The sequence below is a fragment of the Sinocyclocheilus grahami genome, unplaced genomic scaffold, assembly GCF_001515645.1.
Source record: "Sinocyclocheilus grahami isolate Dianchi unplaced genomic scaffold, SAMN03320097.WGS_v1.1 scaffold318.1, whole genome shotgun sequence".
NCBI lineage: Eukaryota > Metazoa > Chordata > Actinopteri > Cypriniformes > Cyprinidae > Sinocyclocheilus > Sinocyclocheilus grahami.
The window spans coordinates 23,321-50,728 of NW_015505497.1; the positions used below are offsets into that span (position 1 = coordinate 23,321).

At 36.9% G+C, this 27,408-nt stretch overlaps 2 protein-coding genes across 2 annotated transcripts in view; one reads left to right on the top strand and one right to left on the bottom strand.

The window, feature by feature from the left end:
- The window catches only part of LOC107602034 (gamma-glutamyltransferase 5-like), a 17,643-nt gene extending 13,759 nt beyond the window's left edge, over positions 1-3,884 (top strand). The window contains exons 7-10 of the mRNA XM_016294422.1: positions 250-341; positions 429-535; positions 3,204-3,314; positions 3,527-3,884. Coding sequence (XP_016149908.1) covers positions 250-341; positions 429-535; positions 3,204-3,314; positions 3,527-3,676 — 460 coding nt within the window. The 3' untranslated portion in view covers positions 3,677-3,884. The remainder of the gene's footprint in view (positions 1-249; positions 342-428; positions 536-3,203; positions 3,315-3,526) is intronic.
- Positions 3,885-9,564: 5,680 nt separating this feature from the next.
- Positions 9,565-23,013, bottom strand: ggt1b (gamma-glutamyltransferase 1b). Its single transcript, XM_016294438.1, has 12 exons — positions 22,657-23,013; positions 21,368-21,498; positions 20,487-20,576; positions 19,912-20,104; positions 19,549-19,709; positions 18,564-18,713; positions 16,234-16,370; positions 14,987-15,174; positions 14,718-14,845; positions 14,146-14,258; positions 13,942-14,055; positions 9,565-10,431 (listed from the first exon to the last, which is right to left on the bottom strand). Exons 1-12 carry the CDS (start codon positions 22,833-22,835, stop codon positions 10,285-10,287), a joined length of 1,731 nt encoding a protein of 576 aa, XP_016149924.1. The 5' UTR covers positions 22,836-23,013; the 3' UTR covers positions 9,565-10,284.
- Between the last annotated feature and the right edge of the window lie 4,395 nt (positions 23,014-27,408).

The window sequence follows — 27,408 nt, forward strand, 5'->3', positions numbered from 1 at the left end:
GTGCTTAGAATAAACAGACGATATCGTTCGCTGGTGTGGACGCTAATATAGTTATCTTTATAGTTATCGTTCTTGGTGTGAACGGGGCTTTAGTGTAAATAGACTCTCCGTTTTAGATATCCTGTAATATTTTTTTTAATAAACAATATTATTAATAAAAATATTACACATTTAATAATATTATAAATAAAATAATAAATCCTCTAATATTTATGAAAACTAATATTTTTTTAAATCTTATGTCTTCAGGTTTGGGTCAACTGTTTTCTCTCCTAAAACGGGTATCATCCTCAACAACGAGCTAGTTGACTTCTGCGGCCGAGCAGATTCTGTCACACCAGGTGAAGATCATTCACCAAATATATCTTCTTACATTTTGCATGGCTTGAAACTTCTTGTCACCATATTGTCTGTTTTTTTCTCTCCAGGCGAGCAGCCTCCCTCCTCCATGGCTCCTACCATCCTGCAGTCCCAGAAGAAGACTGTAGTGATTGGTGGATCAGGAGGAAGTTTTATCACCACAGCCATGGCGCTGGTGAGTCAAACTCCATTTGAAATAAGTTATTTGGTTATCAGTGTTCAGCCTATTTTATGAAGTACACAGCCTTAGCTGACCAGCACTAAATATTTTATATATAACAGCACACAACCTCTATGAGCCCTTCCAGTCTGGCTTTCGTCCATTACACAGTACTGAAACAGCCCTGGTTAAGGTCCTTAACGATCTTCTCTTAGCTTCTGATTCTGGTGCTCTTAGCACTCTTCTTCCGGACAAATAATCAAACGCTATGGGTTTAACTTCCACTGTTATGCAGATGACATTCAAATTTATTTTAGCGCACCTTCCACCTCAGTGTTTCCTCTGCCTGCATTAACAAATTGCATCAAGGAACTCAAGTTTTGGCTGGAGGCAAATTACCTTAAATTTAACTGCTAAAACTGAGGTAATTCTGATTGGCTCTAAAGCTGTAGTATCTAAGCTCTCTGGTCAACTGATGGATCTGGTTGGTGATCTATATATATATATATATATACACACACTATACCAGTCAAACGTTTTTGAACAGTAAGATTTTTTATGTTTTTTAAAGAATTCTCTTCTGCTCACCAAGCCTGCATTTATTTGATCCAAAATACAGCAAAAGGAGTAATATAGTGAAATATTTTTACCATTTAAAATAACTGTTTCTATTTGAATATGTTTTAAAATGTAATTTATTCCTGCAATTTCAAAGCTGAATTTTTAGCATCATTACTCCAGTCACATGATCCTTCAGAAATCATTCAAATAGGCCTATTCTGATTTGCTGCTCAAAAAATTTATTATTATTATTATTATGTTGAAAACAGAGTAGAATTTTTCAGGTTTCTTTGATTAATAGAAAGTTCAGAAGAACAGCTTTTATCTGAAATATAATTTTTTTTTTGTAACATTATAAATGTCTTTATCGTCACTTTTGATCAATTTAAAGCATCTTTGCTAAATAAAAGTATTAATTTCTATCATTTCCCAAAAAATACAAATAAAAAAAAATTTAAAATAAAAATACTGACTCCAAGCTTTTGAATATGTATAATGTTACAAAAGCTTTTTATTTCATATGAATGCTGATCTTTGGATTTTTCTATTGGATCTTTCTTACCGTTCAAAACATTTTGACTGGTAGTGTATGTATGTAGCCTATGTATCACACTCATATCACATCTTGTTTTGAATAAGAATAAAATGTCAGGTCCGACAATATCCTGTCTTTTTTTATTTAAATCTAGCTTTATTCGCATTGGCCCATGGAAACCTCTATGAACACACTTGACTTGGCTAAAAAATCGCGGGGGACGAATTTACGTTTTATTAAAAAGTGTTTACGCATTCAATCATGGCACGCAGCCGCGCACACACATCAGGATAGGCTAGATGCCTGCCTTCGTTGCGAGTCCCTATCAAGCACTTTACCAATTCAACTACTCTCTTCTTCTCCTCCTGCCTTGCTCTTTGGCCCGCATCACTCACCGCAGAGCAAGCCTGTTCTTGATAAATCTCCTGTGAAAACGTAGGAAAAGCCGACGAGGAAGAAGTTGGGGTGATGCAATCTTTATATAGGCGGAGCAAAATACTTCATCGCTCCGTCTATAGCGCATTGATTGGATGTTTACGCTGTCAATACAGGAGACAAATCAATGGGCTACTGGCTGCTCGCTGTCCCTGCGTGATGGTTTTCGACAAAAAAACATTCTGTTGGCCCCTTAAGTGCGTCGGCCCACCGGGAAAATGCCCGGTATGCCCGATTACCAATCCAGCCCTGCCCTCCACTACAGTTCGCAATCTTGGTGTTCTCATAGATTCCACTCTTTCATTCAATGATCACATTAGTAAAGTAGTAAAGACAGCTTTTTTCCACCAACGTAATATCTCGCATATTCGATCCTCTCTCAGTCAGCAGGATGCTGAAACTGTTATACATGCCTTCGTCACATCTCAACTAGATTACTGTAATTCACTTCTTTATGGCCTGTCAGCTAATAATATCAAACGACTACAATATGTTCAAAACTCTGCAGCTCGCTTGATTACCCACACAAGATCACCTTCACTGGCTTCCGGTTTCCTTGCGCATAAACTACAAGATACTAATTCTCACTTATAAAGCTCTCCATAACCTTGGTCCTACATATTTATCTGACTTACTTCTGCCTTATTTTCCTGCCCGCTCATAATCTTCTAGTGAGGGAAACTTAGTCACCCCTAAGTTTCGTCTGGTGACTATGGGATCTAGAGCTTTCAGTGTTGTGGCTCCCAGATTGTGGAATGCTCTTCTAAATAAACTATTATTTTGATTGTATTTTATTTTCCAATATAATATCTATTTCTTTCTTTTTTATTGCATGTCCATAGTCTTACAATCTAAAAAATGTTTTTGTAATCTTTTTGCAAAATCTAATAATTTGCTCCACCTTGATTGTCTGGGGTAGTCGACAGCATGCCACAGATGCAGTACAGTGATATCCTGCTGTAAAGAACCAAATTTAGTTTAATTGTTGCATTAAAATTTGTATCAAAATATCAAATATAAAATTGTCTGCATTAAAAACTATTGTATGCGGTAGTTGACAGCATGCCACAGATTCAGTACGGAGATGTCCTGCTGAAAATAACCTGACAAACCCTCTTTAACGAACATCCCCTTGTTCTTTTCCTATTTCAGTCCATTATGAACCACTTGTGGCTTGGGATGAACCTTAACGAATCTATTGCTGCTAAAATAGTATTTGTGGACTCCAACAACAATGTCCAATTTGAGCATGGATACGACAGTGTAAGTCTTTTGGAATGTAGGTCTGCTCTAATATTATGAAGTTACCATGAATCACAATCCCATAATCCCATGTTGATAGTGTGGCCGTAATGATTGTAATTGCTTTTACCTCCTCTTAAAATGCTCCCGGTCACTGATTATAATCATAATTTTATAAAACAGGTAATCAAACGTGACTTAGTAGTAACATTTTGTTCTTTTCTTCTTCTCAGTCTTCTATCGATGCAATGCAAAAGATAGGACACATCGTGAAGAACAACACATACCCATTTTTCAATGTGGTCAATGGCATCTCGAAAGAAGGGCAGTGCATCAGTGCCGTATCTGACGCCAGGAAGATCGGCAGGTCAGCGGGATACTGACCCTGCCTCTGTTTGTGCCGGCAGCTGTTAGAGACTGGTGTAGTGATTCATCAGGCCTGGGATGAGTGAGGGTGGAAACAAAGGGTCTGCGCTCTCTTTCAGCGATGCCTGTAGACACCATAAATTCAAATATGGGGTGATTGTGCACAATGGTGTGCATTTGTCCGTCCATGTCCACTTTTGTTGTTACAGTAACATTTGAGTGCATGTAAATATATTTTATAATCAAACGTGACTTAGTAGTAACATTTTGTTCTTTTCTTCTTCTCAGTCTTCTATCGATGCAATGCAAAAGATAGGACACATCGTGAAGAACAACACATACCCATTTTTCAATGTGGTCAATGGCATCTCGAAAGAAGGGCAGTGCATCAGTGCCGTATCTGACGCCAGGAAGATCGGCAGGTCAGCGGGATACTGACCCTGCCTCTGTTTGTGCCGGCAGCTGTTAGAGACTGGTGTAGTGATTCATCAGGCCTGGGATGAGTGAGGGTGGAAACAAAGGGTCTGCGCTCTCTTTCAGCGATGCCTGTAGACACCATAAATTCAAATATGGGGTGATTGTGCACAATGGTGTGCATTTGTCCGTCCATGTCCACTTTTGTTGTTACAGTAACATTTGAGTGCATGTAAATATATTTTGTATGTCAGGGAGACAGGGGCTAGTTGTCACACAGAGGAAGGCTTGCATCTCAAAAACCACACTGGCATTAATTTAGGAAAGAGTCAACTATATAATGAAGGTAGATTTTATCTGATAGGCTGAACTGTGTTGGTAGGACATTTTTTTTTGACCATAAATGTCAGGTTGGGGCAAGTTGTTGCACATGGTATAGAGTGCTGCAGCGATTATGTATTTTTGTAGGCCAACCCAGAAAGCCTTGACAGAAACCCAACTGGATTTTTCCACTTGCTTTTGGATAATTGCAGAAAATAAGCTCTGTGACCAACAAAAGCTTATGATTCTTACACATTTTGTTCATCTTCACAAATAAACTTTTATATATTTTGAAGCCTAAATACAATCGGCAGAAGTATAAAGGTGCTTGCACACTGCGTAGTAGGAACTTAGTTCTAGGAACTAGCCAACAGGGTCGTTCCTAGAGAAACAATTTCCCTCTCAGGCTGTTTTTCTGGTTGCATTCGCACTGGCAGCAGGGACTCTGAAGCAGCCGACAGCAACGTCTTTATTCACGCCATTTACAAACCTCAACAACCAGTGAACAGAGGACACAGTGTTCTGAGCTGTTTTTGTTGTGTGTCGTGGGTTTCACGATGGCGGAGATGGAATGTAAATGCACAATTTACGCAATTGAAAGAGCATGAAAATCTGAAGTAGGAATCTGAATCTGAAATAGGAGCTAAATTAATTCCCCCAAACGGAGTTCCTAGAACTAAAACCGTTCCTAGTTCCTGCAGTGCAAACATGCAAAAAAGCGGGAAATTCCGCCTAGGAAAAAAGCAAAATGCAAAAGCGTTTTATTATAGTTAAACGTAGGCTATAAATGAACTACACCACCGTCATTAAGCTTCAGACAACTCTGGGGGAAAAAAAATTTGAATATTTTGCAAGAGCATGATTAGAAACACAACCAGGCTTCAAAAGTGGACTAGCGAGTAGATGAGATTTCCTGTTCGATGTGATAACGTTTAATGTCCCCGACCATATCTGTAGTCCCATATAGCCACTTTTTGTACTAAGCGATGTAGCCTATTTTATGTCGTAGAATAAAACATGAAAATATCTTGAGTTTGTGTTCACCACAGACCTTATTTCTGGCATTTAACCAGAAACCCTTATGGACAATGAAAATGCTAAATCATTTCCAGGTTCTAGTCTACAAAAATACACCATCCCAGCAGCAGTCTACTTGTTGTTGTTTTTTTTTTTTTTAAAGAAGCTGTATTTTTTGTCCTGGCCAGTAATTATGGAAATGTCAAGTAACTTTTTTTGTAGCCAAATCTTTTAACTATGTACAAAAACTGTCATCATAGCCATTTTCAGATTATGTACAAAGAAGCACTTAACATCATCCAACACTTTTTCATGAGAACTAACAGCGATTAACTTGAGGTCAATGTTTCTAAATGCATCTTACTGAACCTATTCCATTTTTAAAGGTGTTACTGTAAATGTTGGGAATAACTGTGTTACAAAAAAATCGAAATGTGAATGTCACCAAACTGAATGAGATACTGCAATTACGAAATTATTTGAGCAATTATTGTTTTATTACTTGTGAATATGTTCTAGTTTTCATATGCACTTTTTATATTTTCCATAATGATATTTTTATAAACAGCATCATATGTTGGTTGAACTTCAATCATAAATATTTTATACTTTTCTACTATTTTTATATTGTTTATTGGAGCTGTACAGACATTGAAGTTGATGGATATTCAGCATGACCATGTCCCATGATGCACCAGAGGACTACAGAATATGACATATTAACAATCGCATTTAAAGGCACAATATGTAATTTTCACCGCTGGAGGGCGCGTATTGAAAATAAACAAAGAGGCAAAGGCATAGTTTGATGAGGCCGTGACTGAGTGTGGAATCATGGGAGTTGTGGTCTTCATCCTCACAGCCGATGCAATCCGACGGGACTCGGGCAGAAATCATGTTCATGGATGAGCTAATGATTTGTTAACGTAGTAGAATGAAGCAGGGTGAGGCTGAAAGCCGTCGAAGCGAAACGAGGCCGCCGAACGAGCGTGACACACGGCTCGAAAGCAGCAGAGCTTTTATTATGCCACAGTCGACCGCTTCCGATATGCATTATTAAAACATGCAAATGATCCTCATTGGCGCGGGAGGCACACAAAGGGATGAATTCGTTTCTCTTTTGTTTTTTATACACGGGTTAATCACAGCTCTTAACTCTTACCTCACTTTCTGTTGTTTCTTGCTCAAAACAGTCATATTTTAGTTCTTCGTGAGTGTTTTCCATCCTCTGTGACCCAACGGCACGTGTTCCAGGGTTGCCAGGTTTTCACAAGAAAACAGCCCAATCGCTACTCAAAACTAGCCCAATCCGTTTCGAGGGGGTCCCCAGTTAAAAATCCAGTTCCGGGGGGAATACATGTTTTTTTGGTGGGGTTCCCCTGCTAAAATTCGCATTGCAGGCAATAAATATCATGTTAATGGAGTCACTTCAACCCGCGGACATGATAAACAACCAGCAGCAACAGTGTTAAAGTAGCCTAATTCCGCGGGGAAACCGCGGACTTGGCAACACCTGAAGTGTTCGCACTGGCGCGAAATACACCCGCTCAAAACGCTCGACTGACGATGTTGCCGTTTTGGGGGCGTGTCTGTAAATTGTACGTCGATCATTTTTTGTTCGCGGTCAACAAGATCAATAACCAACAATATACAAGCACATTTATGCAAACGTCCAAATTTTCATATGGTGTCACTTGAATACATTTTTATTAACCCAGCCAGTCTAGCCATACAGTAATAGCCCAGTCAGGTAGCCTAGCACTGTATTTAATTTTTGACAGGAATTTTGTAGGCTGAGAGAAATGATTTTATTGCTTAACAACATACCGAAAATTGCATAAAACAGTTTTTAATGTTAGAAAGTGCGTTATGAAAATATGTATACATATCTTTATTTGACCCTCTTAACTCTAGCATTCTCTATTCTAATTCTATTCTTTAAAGAAAAACTCTATTCATTTACTAACTGCTTGTTTTCTTTAAAAAAAAAAACCTAACAATAGCTTCTCTAATCTTTTTGTATTCTATCTATTTGTTTTCTTTTTATTTATTATACAGTTAACAAAAGCAAAAAAGGCCTCTAATACTAGCTTGCTCTATTCTTTTTCTATTCTATCCGTTTTCATTTTATTTATTATTTAATAATAATAAAAAAAACCTTGCTACGTGTACTGCGTTAAGCTAACTGAGACGTGTTATAGCACTTGCATATCATTGCTCTTTTGTTGGTTTTGATTGCTTCCATCCATTGTCCTCATTTGTAAGACGCTTTGGATAAAAGCGTCTGCTAAATGACTAAATGTAAATGTGTAGTTAATGTAATCTGAGTTAGCACAATATGGACTTTAACACAAAAGTGAAAAAAATGTCCCCACATTGATTTTGTAACAGGTTCAGAAAGCTGCTTGGTTTGAAAGAGACTTCTGTGCGAACCGTGAGCACCATACATCATTACATTGTTGATAATAGACAATGGACCTTTTTTGCGTGCAAAATCTTGTCTAAATTTGCATTCAGGCTGAGGTGAACCTTTAAACTCAATATTATTTGCCATAGCCTTGCAGTTTGTTGACTGGATGTGAATGCAGCAGATACCAGCTTTCTTCAACCACCATAAAATCATTAGCAAACCAATGTCTGAACCTGTCTTCTGGGTCTAGTCTCAAACTGTGTTCCACCTCAAAAATGAGACAAAGTCTGGGCTGTGCTCTGGGCTAAATGGTGGTGCCGTTGTAGCGACGAGTGCCACGTGACAGGGCTTTATTGTCAGCCCCTATGGGAGGGCCGGGAACAGTGAAAGAACCTGACCTTTTCCTAGCAACATGAACCCAACAGCTCTCAAAGCCACCCGACGGGAACAAACGCCCCCGAAACGCACAAGACAATGCTAAAATATTGGTAAATGAAGAGGCATGGACTTTGCTCAAAACATGTCCATGTACTTGCGTAGAGCTTGCTATATGAAAACATGATCTAAACAGACTTCACAACGTGACCTTTAATAACAGCTATGATATGAGCTGCTAACGACAAGCTTTGAACTTCTGTTTAAAGTGCAAATCAGCTTTCCTTTTTGGAGCGCAGAAGCTGAAATATCTTGCGTCTGGCCTCAAAACTGTGAGTTACTGAAATAAATGGGTCACAGAGGCCACAAAAATGGAGACATTTTAGCATCGGATGGTTGTGAACTAGAAAAATGCATAGGTAGTTTATTTGGTGTTAGCCATGTTTGACCAAAGTGATATTAGTGCCTGGATGCTAATAGCATACTTCCAAAATACTTCAAGGGCACATATTCTGCACCTTTGTAGCAGTTTATATTTTAAGCATTTTTACCAAAAAATCCACAATGTCCACATGTATAATATGTTTATAACATTTTATTTCATTCTTACAGTTTTTGGTTTGGCACACATTACTTGTATTTATTTATTTATACATTTATACAGTATATACATACATACACTGGAGAAAACATGAATGATTTACATTTACAATAAAAATGTTCATGTAAGTGAGGGTAAAAAAATCATGTTAAATAAATTAATGTTAAATGCATTATGTTTAGTAATGAACTATGCCAAAGTCTTATTGTGCTGCACATTTTTTAACATTTTCACAAACCAGTCAGAAAAAGCATTGTTATTCAGATTATTTTAATTTAATAGTTTTTCTAATAACAAATCTGGCATTTGGAGGCCATTCTAATTCAGCCACTTACACAAACGTACAGCTATTTTAGATGAGGGAAATTGTTAATAACTTTAATAATTCATTTTAATAATTTAGTTTGAATAATAACAACTAATAATTCATAATTACATGGTTTTGTACACTGTATACTTGGAATTTTGGCAAATTTGATGTGTCATATAGAACATTTTACATGTTAGAATAAAAATGCAACTCTTGAGTCAAATTATATACAGTTTGTTAGATTGAAGGGATACTCCACCCAAAAATTTGGTCATTATTTATGTCACCCTCATGTCGTGCCAAACCTGTATACATTTCAAGATATTTTGAAGAATGCTGGAAAACATGGTTTTGGGTCCCACTGACTTCCATTGTGTGGACAAAAATTACTATGAAAGTCAATGCTCAGTTACCAACATTCTTCAAAATATCTTCTTTTGTGTTCCACAGAAGAAAGAAATCCATACAGGTTTGGAATGACAAAACTGTTATTTTTGGGTGGACTCTTCCTTTAAGTTAATAAACTGTACATACATTTTATTAGTTACTTTAGCCCAGTACAATTTTGAAAGTTTAATTAAGGACTGTTTATGTGATTTTTCTCTGTCCCCCACAACTTCAGCATTAATGATGCTGCTTGATGTCGGGCCGGTGCCTGTGGGTAGAACCACATACTCGTGGGACATTAAAACGAGCATTTCAACTCTTGTTCACGCTTCAGCTCTTATTAGAAACTTGATTAAAACTTTGTCCCCTGAGACGCTCCTGCTGAGTCTTGCAAAAATGTTTTCTTGCCAGGATGTAAATCTTAATACGGACAGACGTCACGCAAGAAAGTTCATAATGGCCATCACAACACGGTTTATTAGCAGAAATAAATACCACTCCGCAGTAACTAGATCTGTAGAGATTTTGACGAATGCAAGTCATCAGAAGAAGCAGCTGAAGAAAGATGGTGCGTTTCCATTGTGAGTGTATTTGAATGTGTTTTATTTCTCAGTGTGTGCAGAGATTAACAATAGCAGAGCTTTGATTGTCCAGAGCTGATTCACCTGTATTTCTGATGGAGGCACTTGGTTGCTTCAGAGCAGCATGAGGGGAAAGTGTCCTTGGGGTCTCGAAGTAGCATCTCCATTGCCTCCAGCTGGACCGGAGACATGGATCGCTGAGTCAAATGTCAGTACCCAGCTGCATGTCCTCCCTTACGGGGGTCTGACTCAGCGCTGAGGCCAGCACTATACCGCACCACGGCCTGAACCACTGCGCCCATGGACTTCAACACCTCTATTACATGGTTCTTCATAGCAAGACCCTCCAAAATGGCCTGTGGGTTGATAGTGAGAGGGTTGTGCTTAGCAAAAATCATGTGTATTCAGAACAACCAAAGAACATATCAAGAAAATATCCGGGTGATGTTTCACTCCAACATTAAAAGAATCTGTGGTTACAATCATTTCATTTTAATTAATTATTAGTTATTATTTAAATAAATAATTTTAAATCAAAAATATTAAATCTAAATAATTTTCGTCCCATCTCTAATCTTCCATTCCTCTCCAAAATTTTAGAACAAACAGTGGCTTCTCAATTGCTTTCTCATCTTTCCTCTAATGACCTTTTTGAGCCCCTTCAATCTGGATTTCGTAAACTCCACAGCACTGAAACAGCGTTAGTTAAGGTCACTAATGACTTGTTAATGGCTTTTGATTCTGGCCATCTATCTATACTGATTCTTCTGGGTCTTAGTGCCACTTTTGACACTATAGATCACTCTATTTTAATCACCCGTTTAGAGACGGTTTCTGATTCTGCATTGAAGTGGTTTAAGTCCTACCTCTCTGATTGCAAGCAGTTTGTTGTGATGGGTGGTTGCAGGTCTGAGGTCAGTGTGGTGCACTCTGGTGTTCCTCAGGAATCAGTTTTGGGCCCTTTACTTTTTAGTATTTACATTTTCCCATTTGGCCAACTTTTAAGAACACTTGGTCTTAACTTTCACTTTTATGCCAATGACACTCAGATCTACATACATTCAAAACCTGATGTCAATATGCCTGTGTCTTTTCTTTCTCAATGTTTTACTGAGATAAAAAAATGGATGTCTGAAAATTTTCTGTTTGAACAGTGACAAGACTGAAGTGATGTTTATTGGTTCACCTCACCAGTTGCGCAAAGCAGAGTCTGTAACCTTAAGTGTGGATGGCTCTGCTTTACAGTTTCAAACTAAACAAAAAAATCTGGGGGTGATATTTGACGCCAATTTAACATTTGATCCGCATGTTCCTAATACAGTCAAAGCATCTTTTTTTCATCTCAGAAACATTGCCAAATGACATCCCATGTTGACTTTTTCTGTGGCTGAAAAGTTAATCAACACTTTTGTTTTTTCACATATTGATTATTGTAATGCTTTGCTGGCTGGAGTTTCAAAAGTTACCCTACGTAAATTACAGTTGGTACAAAATTCAGCTGCTAGAATTCTGACGAGGACCAGTGCAAGGGAGCACATCACACCTATTTTGGAAAAATTGCACTGGCTTCCTGTTAGTTTTCGTATTGATTTTAAAATTCTCATGCTCACTTATAAGCCCTTGAATAATTTTGCTCCTCAATATTTGTTTAAGCTTTTAACCCCCTACACCCCTACATGTGCTCTACGCTCTTCTGAAGCTGGTCTTATAACTGTTCAAACAACTCGGCTAAAAACTATAGGTGATCAGGCTTTTTCTTCTTTGACTCCTAAATTGTGGAATTTCCTGCCATCTGAGATTAGGAATGCAGAATTCCTTAGTGTTTTAAAATCGTCCCTTAAAACTTACTTTTTTAGGGAAGCTTTTATGTGATTACTTTGTCTTTTATTATATTGGCTTTGTATTGTTTGGTTAGTTCTTTACTGCCTGTACAGTTGTGTGTATCTTTTAACTTCATATTTTTATATGTAAAGCGCTTTGAGATGCTACTTTTAAAGAGGTCATATGATGTTGCTAAAAATAACATTCAAACATTCGACAATTCAAAAACATGAAAACCCATTATAAACGAGGCATTTGTTGCATCCAGTGGGGACATAATTACGGACTATAATGACTTATGCTGTCTTTTTACACGTTGCGTTGTAGCGTGCCGCGTAAACATAAAACCATGTCTGCATTTGTGATCGGAGAAATGACAAACAACAAGCCCTACTCTACACTGCCCAAAACTCGCATTTCAATCATCAGTGGCAAATTCTTTAAATATAAAAAAACATACTTAAAGTCTGTGAGTCAGAACAACCGGCATTGTAGTCTACTCTCCCAGGATCAGGAAACAGTCCTCCATAAAATGCACTGCACACATCTGAATATTTGGGTTGAAGTGCTCTGGAACAGTGTTGTAAATACAACTTAACCACTGATTTCTAGTCGTGTCCTCTTTTGGAAGGCCAAACAAAGTAGTTTTGCTTTCACAACGAAACACAGCGTCACACACGGCGGGCTAGAGTGAGCGGAGGCCGGAGGCCGGCGGGCTAAGTGAGCGGAGGCGGGCGGGCTTGAGAACAGCGCAGCCGGCGGATTCGACGAAGGAGCGGCCGGCGGGCTTGCGACAACCCCATGTGACGACCCCAGGCTGGACTCCGCTTTGCGCGAAGTTGATGTATTTCCCCAGCGACCAGCACGGATCAGCTCCAGGCATGACGAAGCGATATCGTCCTCTTTTGGTAGGCCAAACAAAGTAGTTTCACTTTCACAACGAAACACAGCGTCTTCACGACATGGCGGCGGCGGCGGCAACAATACTACAGCGAGAATAAAAGTTACGCCTTCTTTCTTTGCGTGAACATTTGGGCGGCGTTATGCAAATCTTCCCACATTGTGACATAGACATGTGGGGGCGTGTTAGAACGAGCCGTTTTAGGTAGGCGTGGTTGACTCTTAACTTTTATAAAGAATATTTCTTTAGTCTTTGCAACTTTACAGATCTTTTTTATGCACCAAGAGCTTGTAACACTTCAAAGAGAAAGGAACATTTGAAATTGCATCATATGACCCCTTTAAAGGCGCTATATAAAATAAAGTTTATTATTAGTATTATTATTATTAGTAGTATTATTTTAGGGCAAAATGTGACCATAGATAAGTGGTTACACTCAAAAACACTCCCCTGCATTGAAATTTTTTGTAATTTTACTGAAAAAGTTTTTTAAAATTAAGTTTCCTTACTATATACAGTGAAAAAAACTGTAATAATTTAATGTAAACACTTAAATACTGTTCAATTTAGTTTTGGGAAGTAATAAAGAACAAACATATAATTTACAGTCAACAAAACATAAATTGACATTTCCAAAAGTCCCTGTGCGACAGCTCACATTAGATGCTTTTCCATTGAACCAACTGTTTATTCTTAGTTTATTGCATTATTTTAGTGTTGTGTGTTTCCAAGATGGTGTTTTGTATTTGTGTGTATAACTGTGTCTTCTACATATTAATATTCTTCTGTATATAATGATCTTCTATATAGTAATATTTACCTCAGCTTGTGGAAAAGCTAATTGTATTGAACTTTGAATTATCATATTGATTTCTCATTAACACCTGTGTTTTTATGGTGGTTGTCAGCGTATTATAAAGGTACAAAACAGATTTTAGTACTTCAGTAGATTCATATATAAACATCATAGCAGTTCATGAAAGATGGGGGGGGGGGGGGAAAAAATTTCATGTTTTTTTCTTTTCTTTTCGTTTTTTTACAGTGTACAGCACAGAGGAGATGTACAGTATATGTTGTACATTATTTCAGTCATATATCTAGTATTACTGTTTAAAATGACACCTGTATACATTGCTTCACCCACCTTGTCGAAGTCAGGCTCTACTTGTGTGGTGTTTGGACTGAGCTGATTGTGAATTCTCGGGTCTACTATCGCTTTCTTCAGGTCATAGTTAAAGAACAGTGCATTTAAGATCACCTGCACAGAAAATGTCAGTTATTTATGAGTTGATAAAGTCTGAAATATGCCCAGCACCACTATCTAGATTAAAATAAAATGAAAGTGCACCTCGGCAACTGCTGTGGTGATCTTTGTTCCACCAGAGCCTCCAACCACCATTTTAACCTTATTGTTTTTGTCTAGCAGGATGGTGGGACACATAGAAGACATGGGCCTTTTATCTGAGCAAAAATGAGAAGCAGAGTTAACAAACAATTAATCCACAATCTTCAAAGATACACTGAAGTTCATGGCTGTGATTGAAACTATGTCCCGGCATACTGCATAGTATACAATGTAAAATGCTTATTATCTGAAAAAAATATTTGGAACAGCTTAATGTAATGGTAATAATTGTGTACCATTCATCTCAGAAATAAGCATTTGAAGTCCATTTAGAGTAATAATTTGGAATATCTGATAATTTCCGCTAAAGGTGAGATATTCTTTAACATACATAACAATTTTTTACTCTTAACTAATATTGTTTTTATCATATTGTTGTTACAGTAATTTTACCATATGTAATGATGTTAAGAAAACATTGTGCATAAAACTCAATGTAAAGTATGGCCTCATGTGGCTTAGGCCTATAGTATACATACTACAAAAAATGTTTATTGCCAATCATGTTTTCTCACGTGGGACAATGAAGTTGTTGGGAGAAGGAGGAACTCCAAAGTTATTGGTTATCAAGGGAGAACTGAAGTCATCCATCTCATTGTTCAGTATAATTCCTGTTGAATTTGACATAAACTTGGAGCCAAAACTGGGAGAAGATAAACAATATGATGTAATTTACAAATATTATTATTAAATGAATAAGTAAGTCAATTAGAAGCTGATTTTCCTGAAAAGTGTACACTCTCTGACTAAATAATGACAGATGTTTGAGATGGCAAATGCTCACTATAGGTTGATGGTGCTGGTGGCGGCGACCGCGCTGCCGTCCTCTGCAACCACTGACACATGTGATGTGCCGTGATCGTCGGGAAGGTAGAACTCGGGTTCATAGTAGCTCTCTTGCTGAGTCATATTATCTGTGATCTTCTGAAGTATCATGTCAGCGTAGTCCTTCGAGGTAATGTTCTGGATGAACTGCCAGCGAGATAGAGGAGGAGGTAAGCAGATCATTATTGCAGCCCTGCCGGTGGCACAATAATCTACAGCTTGAAAGAACAGCTGATCAAAAGGGCAGATGCACAATGAGCCGTTCAATAGCGCACTACTTTCATGCTCTGTGATTAGTGTGAGAAACCATGTCGGTTTCAGTAACCACTTTGATCACAGCTGACGAACATATGCCTGTGTCAATATGAACAGCTGCTGAAGATACATGGGAGCATTTTTACATTAAGATAATGCATGTTGGTTGAGGTTAAGTAAAAATGTACTTAAAGGGGTCATAGCATGCCCATTTTCCACAAGTTGATATGATTCTTTAGGGTCTTAATGACTTGTCTACATTTCGAATAGTGACATTATCTTTACTGATAAGATTCGCGTTAAATATCGCATGCGATTTATTTCGTTTTTATCATTATAGGGTGGTTGTGTACACACACTGCCAACACACATTTCAGTTCAAACAACTTGTAAAAGTGCATGTAGCATCCTATGACCCCTTTAAAGGAATAGTTCACCCAAAAATGTAAATTCTGTTCTCACCTTCATGTCGTTTTTAACCTGCATGACTTTTGCAGAACACAAAGGAAGATATTTTGAAGAATGTTTCAGCTGTTTTTGGCCACATAACATCAATCCAGTCCAAAATGATGTTGTTAATGTTAACTAAAAATAAACTCATTAAAAATCAGCTGCTTTAATATACAGTATGTACAATATAGTATATATATATACACACACATTATTTCAGCTGATTTTTATATACATATTAAATGGAAAGTTTAATAAAATAAAATAAAATAATTAAAGTTCTAAAATTATTCAAACTTAAATTAAATTAAATAAATTACATAGAAATATAAAAAATAAAAATGGAAGACAAAACAGGCATGATGCAAAATATCTTACCTTGTGTTCTACAGAAGAACGTAAATCATACAGGTTAGGAATGAGATGAGGATGAGTAAATGATGACAGAATTTTTCTTTTTCCTTTTTTTTTGAATGAAGTATCGCTTTCATTACAACTTACACTGGAGATGTTGAGAAATTCTGGATCCCCCAAGACGCTCCTCTTAGCATACGCAAACCGGAACGCCTCTACTATGTGATGATAGGTGAGGGTTTTATTTTCAGTGGTGGAGACACTGTCTGAACTGAAGTTGTAACCTGAGGAAAGAGAATGAGAGCTCAGTTAGATTCACTACATTCTGTGATTACTCAACCATGCAAACTGTTGTCATAAAAATGGCTAGAGCTGCCAATCATCAAGATGACTGCCATAGAAACGTTCTACTCCAAAAAGTTGTACTTGAACGTTTGTCTAGTAATTTTTACCTTTTATTACTTGTTCAGAGAACATTCAAATGTAACATTCCCATAATGTTTGCAAAATGATACAATGGAATGTTCACTTAATGTTCACAACCAAAAAAATGTTTCCCAAAACTGGACATTATGAACGTTCTGAGAACATTCAGAAATAACATTTTGATAATGTAATGAGAATGTTAGCAAAACGTTCATAGAACATATTTTTTGTTAGCAGGTAATTAGTATCAATTATAGGTAATCAATTATTTATTGTGACATCATTGAAGCCAAATGCAATCGTTTTTCCCTTTCATCGAATCAAATCTAAATATGCAGAAGCACAAATGTGATTATTATGGAAAATTTCAGTTCTTAAACCCTGAAAATGCTGCAGAACGTTCTGCAAAACATCTCATTTGTATTCCACTAAAGTAAGTCAGCCATATGGGTTAGGAAATGACACGAGAGCGAGTAAATGGCGACATCATTTTCACTTTTAGGTCAACTATTATTTTACTGTTGGACAACTGACCCAGTTTTAGTGTCTGAAAACTTCTCAAATTGTCTCGACCATTCCTGCCAGACCCGTCTATTTGAAATAATTGAACAATTATGAATGATTCGCCAGGGAAGATGTTTCATAACGACTGAATATATCAAGCTATATTGTGAAAAAAACAAGTGCTAACAGTGTTTATCGACAGCCGTGCCCTGTCTGGCAGCAACTTAATCACTAAGTATCTCATCAGTAAAGCTAAAGAGTGGGTGTCTGAAAAACACTAAGACACAGAGCTGAGATGAATCTCAGATGACAGGCTGCTTCAGAGTATCCCCTACTGGTGGAACCCCAAGGAAAGGGTCGGTACATGCTGACTGCATGGATTTTTCCATGCTTGGTTTGTGTCCAATTAGTGGCAAACAGCCCACGTTAGTGTTGGTGTGGGAGACAGGAGCGAAGGGTGGAGGGATTTTAATGGCTTGTAGCAAAGAAAAGTTGGGATGTTCTGAAGTCACTATTCAACATGAGGAAACCGTTAAGAACATTAAAGATTGACTAACGGTCATCCTGTAATCAGTAATCACTAGATGCTTCCTCTCGCTGCTCAAAACACCAAATTTTCATGCTGGTCCACACTGGTTTAAATGGAAACTTGTTTTCAAAAGAGAAAGGTCAATTGACTAATACATTGCTCATTAAAAAATATAAACAAATATAATAGTAAACATTATATCATAACATTACACAACATAATAAGCATATGTGCAACAAAAATGTAAAATCCAGTCAGGAAAAATTTGTATGCGACAATGAACACAGCACGAGCCGTTATGTCTAATTTGCGAACAAATGACTCTTATGAATAGATTCTTTTGAAAGTCTTACGAAACAATCTTGAACTCGCAAGCGAGTGAATCAGTGCTAAATCAGAACAAGAAGTCATTTTTTCGGAAAAATGTCCAACTCGAATGAACAATAAACCTACTATACAGACTTTTATTTACTGGCTGGTTGTTAAAATCGCTAAAATCGATATTGAGTTTGGGTCAGGGTAGTTTAGCAAAACTAAGACCATAAAGAAAACATTTTTGCTACTTGAAATAAAATAAACGTAACTGAAAAAAAAAAAACTTAAAATATTTTAACAGCTAGTTGACAAGGCATTTCTAAAACTGAAATAAAAATAATAAAAAATATACAGACATTTAAAATAATAAAAATGACAAAAAAATACAACTAAATTACAAAAAGTAACTAAAAATATAGAAATAAATAAATTATAATAGTATCCCAATGACGTGTTGGAACCATTTCAACATTTTGGTTCTGTGTTTTTTTTCCTTTCGGAAAAAATATTTAGAAAAACACCTTAGTTTAGCCTATATTATTTAAATTGCAGACTATATATTAAATGCCCCTATATATAAAAGCAATTTCAGGCATGAATAGTGACCATTGGTGGCAATGGTTCTACGATCTACTTAGGGTTACGATGCAAGTGGGAAACGCAGCCCTGGATAGACTGTCCAGTGCTTGAACTCTGTACCTACCGCTCAGGATGTTGAGTATCAGTGTGAGGACTGGGCCGCTGGCAGGCGCGTTTGGTGACACCATTGTGTATTCACCCACAGTGGCAGTGAGGGGGGAATCATCCAGAAAGGGCTTGTAATTTCTCAAGTCCTCCAGAGTTATAATCCCATCTGCAACACACACGACACAGACGGACGTATGACGCATGATGCAAAGCAACTTAATGAGATCAAACCTACTGAGTTATTGATTTAGTCATTAACAACCAATTGTGTGTTATCCTTCAACAGCTCGGCCTGGGTGAACTATTGGCAGCACTGCAGGAATTAGTGGGATGTAAAATATTTGGAAATCAATGAACCACAACACATCAGCTACAACAGAAGCCTAGAAACTGCACCATTTAGCATCTTTAACTCACTAATATGGGCAGTCAAGTACATCTGACAGGAAATAAAAAATGTGGCTCTACGCTTATAGTGATTTACTATAGCAGAATGTATTCCTGGATCAAGATTTTGAGTAAGAAGAAGACTCAAGAAACTTTTTAGGGTTAGCTCAGGGGATTTCAGACATTTAAATATTATGATATTTTTAATTAACACAGACTGCATTTGTGCAGTTTGGGCTTAAAAAAATATATAAAATAATATTTTTATATTATTTACATTTTATCCATGCAAATTAAACAAACTTTAATCCATACAAATATATTAAATTACATTGCCTAAAAAAATTGACATTTTATCTGCACATTGTGCATAAGGACTAAAATGTAAACAATGCATATACAGTGTGTGTTTGTATATCCGTAGTGTGTGCATAAAAACAAAAAGATATGTTTTTTATTTATTGCTGTTCACATAGTTCACATACAAGGTCCTCTGGGGTACAGTTTGAAAGCCCCAGGGCTAAATCACTTCATCCAACCACACTTTTGATTTAGTCCAGATTATGAGTTATTGATACCAAATAATGGAATAGACATATGTGTGAATATAAAACCTGCAGCTTGGATGTCCCTCACAAGGCTCTCAGCAAGCCATCCGCTGTAGAAAGCATCAGGCCCATTCTCTGCAATGAACTCATAAGTGTCAGCCAGTTTTGTGAAGGTGATGGTATCGTTTTCCTGTAGGATGTTGCCGGTGGAATCACAGAACACAGAACTAAGGAACCGAACCGAAAATGTTAGTGCATAAACACAGTGCATGGCTAAAAGGGGATATACCATATTACAAATTACATTATAGAAATGTTTTTATAATATCACCCCACAGTTATATCAAATACAAATTACTTCATGCACCTTGTTAAAAGTATATTTTTTAATGCTTAACATCTTGGTTGAAAATATCCATGTGTGCTCACCATAACATCTTATCACCCATAATGATGTTTCTGTTTGAGTTTATGGCACTTGCCAATGCTCTGCCAATAGGAAAGCCATTTCTGGCCAGTTGTATGCTTGGTAAAAACAGCTCTTTCCATGGAAGCTTGCCATGCCGTTTATGGGCCATTTCATACCCACGAATCTCTCCAGGAACAGCGATGGACAAACCACCTGTGGATGATTTTTTTTTTCTTTATTCCATGTTTTATTATTTAAAACCACCAACAGATCTGAAACACTGAATTTAAGAAAAATACAAATCCAGCAGTTAAAAAATACATATATATATATGGCAGTTGATAACATTACATACTTTGTGACATGAGACCATATGTACAATGAACTGAGATGCAGTTTTATGGTTTTCCTGGAAAAGTCCTATATTAACCTTATGTAGAGCCTGATGTACTGTGAGATATTGATTGCTGAAATTGTGGTGATAGTTGTTTTATGCTTATCTCTCCATGCTGGCACCATATCACGAGGCCACTCATCGTGTAAATCCTGTTTCACTAATGATTTTCCCAGTTAATTTAATGTAGTTAATAGATACCTTTCTGGGAAAGGTCTGTACTATTTCCAAACATATCTCTGGTTGCGTTTGCAGGGGCCGTCTCACGTGCATTGATGGTTTCAACTTTTCCTGCAAAGTCAAGTAAATAATCTATAAATATGAAGAAATCCAAACATAAATATTAAATATTTATTATTTTTATTACATTTACATTTAGACATTTAGCAGACGCTTTTATCCAAAGCAACTTACAAATGAGGACAACGGAAGCAATCAAAATCAACAAAAGAGCAAATATATTTTATATTTTATTATATAATTATAAAAAAATAAAGACATAATATAAAATAGATTCAACTATTAAAATGTGTATAAACTCTTCATATACACAGACACATTTTAACATTTATATTATTTACTATTTATTTATGCAGTGTGCATAAATATATAAAAATACATATTTTTTGCAAATAATGCATATATACCTATCTATTTGTATAAGTACATATATTTTTAATAAATATAAATAATATTAAAATATTAATAATAAACAAATAAAGTATAAAAATAGATCCTTAAAATATGTGCATAAATTATTTATGCACTGGTATATATACTTACTTTTATATTAAATGAGTTTATATTCAACTAAATTACTGCATTTATTTATGCGGTGTGTGTATAATTTACATTTTATGCATGCAGTGTGCATAAAAAATAAAAGTTGCAAATATTATATAAAAATGCAATAGTTTTAATACAAATTTTATTAAATATAAATTATATTAAAAATAAATAAATAAAATGATAAAAATAGATCCTTATATGTGCAGAAATTCTTATAGATACACACAGACACTGCAGACTGGCGTGTCAGGTTGAATCAGACAGGTAATAGTGAGTGACTGCAGTCTGCATACCTGTTTTGGCATCATAAATAGTGAAGAAGAGCCCTCCTCCGATGCCCATGCTGTGGGCATTCATCAATCCCACGCACAGCAGAGCAGCAATGGCAGAATCTACAGCGGAACCGCCTCTCTTCAGGATATCCCTGGAGCACACACAGTGAGGGCATTTGGCATGCTAACCTTGATATGATCATTTTAAATATCAGAATGCAGCAACAACTAAAAAAAGATTTTGATGAAAAACTGTGCAATATGTGTGTTCATTTTATTACAATTTATCTTTTTGCATCTGTAGATTTGAATTACAGTACACATCTAAAGTTTCTTTTTTTTATGTTGCACAAATCTCCACTTCAGCAACACTTACACACACACCAGACTTTACCGTTTTATTCCCATCTATATTCCTAATGTTTTTACTGAGGGATTTGCTCATTTATCATTCACCTCATTTATAAAACATTCCATTACTTTATTCCTGGCTCTTGACAATATTTTTCTGATTTACGGAGTGATAAAAAGAGATAAAACCTTCAACTAATACGTCAACCAAATGAAACAAGAAGTTTGAACCTGGCTTCATCAGGTGTTCAGATTTCTGTTCTAGAAATGTATGCAAATGAGTGCATATTTAATTAGGTACGGCCTCATTTGCATATTTACATAACATTCCAGAAAACATGTAATACAAAACAGTTGTCTTAATGTACTGTATACTGTGATTAATCTACTGGGGAAGTATGATGATATCTGTTAGTTAACATTTTTACCCTATTCACCTCTGGTGTGGAGTCTTAAGAATCTATTCCTACCGGATGTGACCTTTAAAATGATGATGATATAATTGATGATACATAAAACCAATTAAAGTGGATTTTACTTCCTGCAGCACATTTTTAAGTAACGTGACAAAACATTCTAATATTTCATCTCACATGGCTTTTCACAGAGCTCTATTGATATACAACCCAATAACAAGAAAAGCGTTTATCTGCACTACAAAAATGTAACATTTGCAGTTGATACCTTAAAAACCAGTTACTGCGTGATGCGATTCTTAAAAACTTTCTTTGGTGTGTGGTATGGGATGATGAAATGTGGATGATTCAGCTATTAAACACAGTCTCTGATGTTACCAAACAAAACATTTTACAGTGATCGCCTTCTTTCTGTTTGTTTACAATAATGTAAATTCTGATGTAATGTGAACGTAATGAATTCATTTTATTTAAATTTCACAGAAACTACATGTCATAGATGGCAAGAAGTGAATGTGCATTTCAGGAGAACAGAGCTCAAACCTGCCAATCTCTGAGCACGTCCCAGCATCTGCTGCCACCGCTGCCTTGAAGTAACCATTTTCAGGTTCAGGTTCAGGAGAGGCCTTCTTGCCCTGCACCGAAAAGAAAACGGCCAAAAACGTGCCGACTGCAGCCAGCAGCAGCAAAGCGAGGCCCACCACAGTAGACTTCTGCACCATTTCCCTGCAACATGTTACAGCAAATGTTTAGTTCTCTGTTGCTGATGCATATACACTGCTTGTTTAAATTTTTTTGCCGCCTTATCCGAAAGCAGTCATGTAATTAATTAGTGCTTTCATTAGGACGCTGACATTTCACACTGAATTTCACGGAAATTCCTAAACCCCCGGGTTACTCTGTTGAAAAAAACAGCATATGCTGGTTAGGTATGTTTTGACACTGGGATGCTGGTTTATGCTGGTCCTTTGCTGGTTTATGCTGGTCCTTTGCCAGCACATGACCAGCATAAACCAGCAAAAGGACCAGCATAAACCAGCAAAGGACCAGCATAACAAAGGACCAGCATAAACCAGCAAAGGACCAGCTTAAACCAGCATCCCAGCGTCAAAACATACCTAACCAGCATATGCTGGTTTTTTCAACAGGGTAATGTTTCTATTTGCATATTTGCTATGTCAGTGTCGACAATGGACTTTTCAGACTATAAAGGTAAGAATTAGACCGTCTCCAATCTAATTAGTTTTCCATCATCATGTGACATTTTTGCACTCAAACGCAAATATGCGGTGTTTATGACTGTCTGAAGCACGATACCTATTAGGAACGTGATTGGGTGTCTGTTGCAAATCATCTAGTCCTGACAAAGGGCTTTTCACACGTAATCGTCGTTCTAAACCCCGCTTTTAACCCTTTTTTGGCTCATATTGATTTGGACAGTCACTGCGTTGGCTGCGTCTGAAAGCTGCAAAATCCAAGGTAGGAAGGCATCAAGGCAAGTCCAATGTCAGCTTCACTTCCTGTCTCCTGATCAATTTTTGAAGGCACCACAGATGTATCATATCAAATACGTGGTGTTTTCCACTGGCAACCCGGTGTGTCAAATTACTATTGGGTAAATTGGCAGTGGGCGGAATCACACAGACCAAAACAAAAACAGACATTCTGACACGGAACACACATTTCAAAAGTAGAATAACTGACTGCAGCACTGTTTTTCGGAGAAACAAGTATGTGAACTTAGCATGTTTCCAAAATATCTGCAAACATATTAGGGTATTTTTATGCTTTAGCACAGTTAAAAAAATACATACAGCACCTTTAAATGATGACGGAAAACACGTTAAAATGAGTAAAGAAGAGACCGTTTCATTCTTACCTTTATAGTCCGAAAATTCTATTATGGAAAACTTGATGGTACTGTTGGCTATATGAGGATGTGCAATGCTAGAGCTGTTATGAAAACATGTCGCATGCTGCGTTCATACAGTCACTGACACTGACGCCGCAAATATGCAAATAAGAAAATTAACCCAGCATCAAGCCATGTAGAGTGTGAAATGTCAGCTTATGAATACCCAGGGTTAATTGTTATCTCCAGGTAAATTATGAGCAGTGGGAATCGTGAAGCAAGCTAACCCAGCATTCCGTTTACCCATGGGTTTAGAATGACCAAGGGTTAACTAGGTGTGAAAAGCAACACTGCCAGTAACAAGTAACACTGTTTCGTTTCACACTGTACACATTTCACATGAAAATGTGGGGTTAACCGCAAAAGCAGGGTCTCATAACCTCCCCCTTTAAATTACAAGTGTTTCACTTGGGGTTAAAAGTGGGGTTTTGAACAACGATAACCCAGGGTTAAGCACAATGTGAAAAGCCCAAGCTGAAACAACGAACACTGAATTTAAAGAAATAGATTAAATCTAACTGCAAATTAAACAAAAAGAACATGGACTAACTGTACCTAACAGATAAGATATATGGAGCTTGTGTATTCTCATACTGTATAACCATGACCTGATCATATTAACTTTTGCAATCCATGATTGTACAATGTAAGCTATACTTAAAGGTGCCCTTTACCTGTTTCTATCCTTAATGTAACACAACATAATTCATATAGCAGAATACTAACAGCAGGAGATTGAATATGCTTACAACATTTTCTGCTTTCTTGCTAAATACATAGTCAAGGCATATTTGCAATGATTATGCATTCAAAAAAGCATAATAAATTGTTCTCTGTTAGTTGGCTGTTAGTATTCCTCTGAGGAAGATTGTAGCTTATCAGGATTCTCCATCGCTGCTGTTTCTACTCTAGTTTTGCTATTAAAAATGCTTGTAATTAATTGCTCATTTGATCATTATACACATGCTTATCGGTTCCCAGTGTAAATCGACTCCTGATTCTGTATTATCTGACCACAAAATGAGCACTATAAAGATTACAATATGCATCCTGGCTCTTTCATATTCTACATTTTATGTTGCTTAATGTAGCTTCATGTATCCCTGCCAAAGGCAGCAAGATTTCATGCATTTATAATTTAAAAACTTGAATAAAAAAAGGCTTGTATGAAGTGAAATCCTCCTCAGTAAAGCGCCTTTTCATAGTTTCAAAGCCCTGCTACTGTCCACATTAAATCCTGTCAGACTGTGCTGTGTGTGGGAACGAACTGCAGCACATCTCAGAGAAACCTGCAGTGCCTGCAGCCAACAAAATTAAACCCACCACACAAGAGACTAGAATTTTCTCAAACGCACAGAAAAGAACGAAGGATTGTTGTTATTTTCTCTTACAAATCGCAACAAAAGAGCACAAATTACGATACTCAAGAGTTCAGTGTGTGTTCCTTCCCATTTAAGAGATGCAACAACGGGAAGGATGCTGCACAATATTTCTGCCTTCTTATATTTTTCTTTTTGCTTTCTGTGTGAAAATAATCAAAACTCTTGGAATGATTCCGTTAATTTCCTAACTGATGAGTTTAATGCACATTGAGGTTTGAGTATATGGAGTTTCACCTACCTGTAGACTTCACAGGCCTCTTGTAGAGTCTCCCACAGAATGAGCCTCCTTTCCACAGGCTGACTGAGCCAATGCTGTAAACCTCTGGCTCTCAATGTCCAACTATAATGGCCATCAAACTTTAACCAAATCAGTCTGTGAAATCATCCCATAATTGTTTTATGGACACTGGTGAAAAGGGCACAGGTTGTGTTGTGACGGTAAACCCAAACCCGTGCCACAATCACAGCAGAATGACGTCTGCAAAAAACAACACTAGCAAACTTTTCACACCTACAGGTGGATTTTTGTTACTTGTTATCACTTGTATTCACACATTTAATCTTTGAATGGTTAAGCCGTTCATGTTGTAATCTGTTACATTTGCCTAGTGAATGATTAACTATGGGAAGTTTGGACACATAATGTTTCACATAATATTAGACATCAAAAGCCCAAATATTCAACATCTAACCTCTGTTCACTGGTCTAACAACAAGCCTCTTCAATGCCTTTACTCAACACAGCTCTTCCAGTGAATACAACATATCCAAAACACCATGGTATTGCCATGTCCAAAAAAACAAAACAAAAAGTCTAGATTTTGATAGATGTCTCTGTACTATTTTTTTTGTCAGTATATGATTTATATGGGATCATTTGTACCGTATAACCATGGATATAGGCCTATATCACGGCATAACCATTTAATACCATCACCATGTAGGCTTTTAAAAAAAATTTTTTTGGTATGGTTAGGTTTTTGTTTGTAGCAAAACTGTACATACAATTTAAAAAACCTAACCATACCAAAAAAAATTTTTTTTTAAAGCCTACATGGTGATGGTATTAAATGGTTATGCCGTGATATAGGCCTATATCCATGTTTTTTTTTAATAATAATAAAAAAGTTTTCTCCCCTAACATATACCATAGTAATACCGTGTTATTATTTGAAATACTGTTAAGTATCATGTAAAAGCCTAAAACAAATATTGGCCACGGCCTAGGACGCCATCTTTGGTTAGTCCCGATTTAGCAAACAGCTTCGTTTAGTTACATAGCAACTTATTACGAACTGATTAAGTTCCACACGAGAATAATTTTCTCAGATAATTCAGAAACTAATTAATGTTTATTTCTGGTCGGCCGTTCAGAATCGCAACGAACCTATTCACGAGTGCATCACTGTATTGAATCGGTTCTTTGAACGGTTCGCAAAACGATCTGAATCGGTTCTTTCTGAATCATTCGGACGTCTTACTAACACACGGAATCGTTCGTAGCGGGTTTTTCGATTAAACATATACAGAAAACAAAAACAAACAAACTTGTAATGTATCCTATCGTTTGAAATAAAAAGTAAGGTTAAGTTCAACACCTTCATGCGAAGCTTGTAAACGACTCTGTACTACCGGTTAAGGCATTAACCAAATTAAAACGCTAGCATACTGTATAGCCTCCGTCTTTTCTGAACAATATCATGTACCATTTTACATCTTTTAATACTATGGTACATCATTCAATAACACGGTATTTTTGTAAATCACTTGAAATATTTCTGATTCGTTTTATGGTTGTTTTGATGGTTATTGTTATATAATTTTAGTAAACCGATACCTATACGTGCTGACAGGACAGAACGGGCTTCCCATCATAAACACCGAGCTGTTAAAAATGGGCGGAGCCGTGACTCCTGTAAACTTATGTGGGAATCGAGCATTCTGATTGGACAGCGAGTGAGATCTGGGCGTGGCGTTTGAACACAAACACAGCGGACTCGC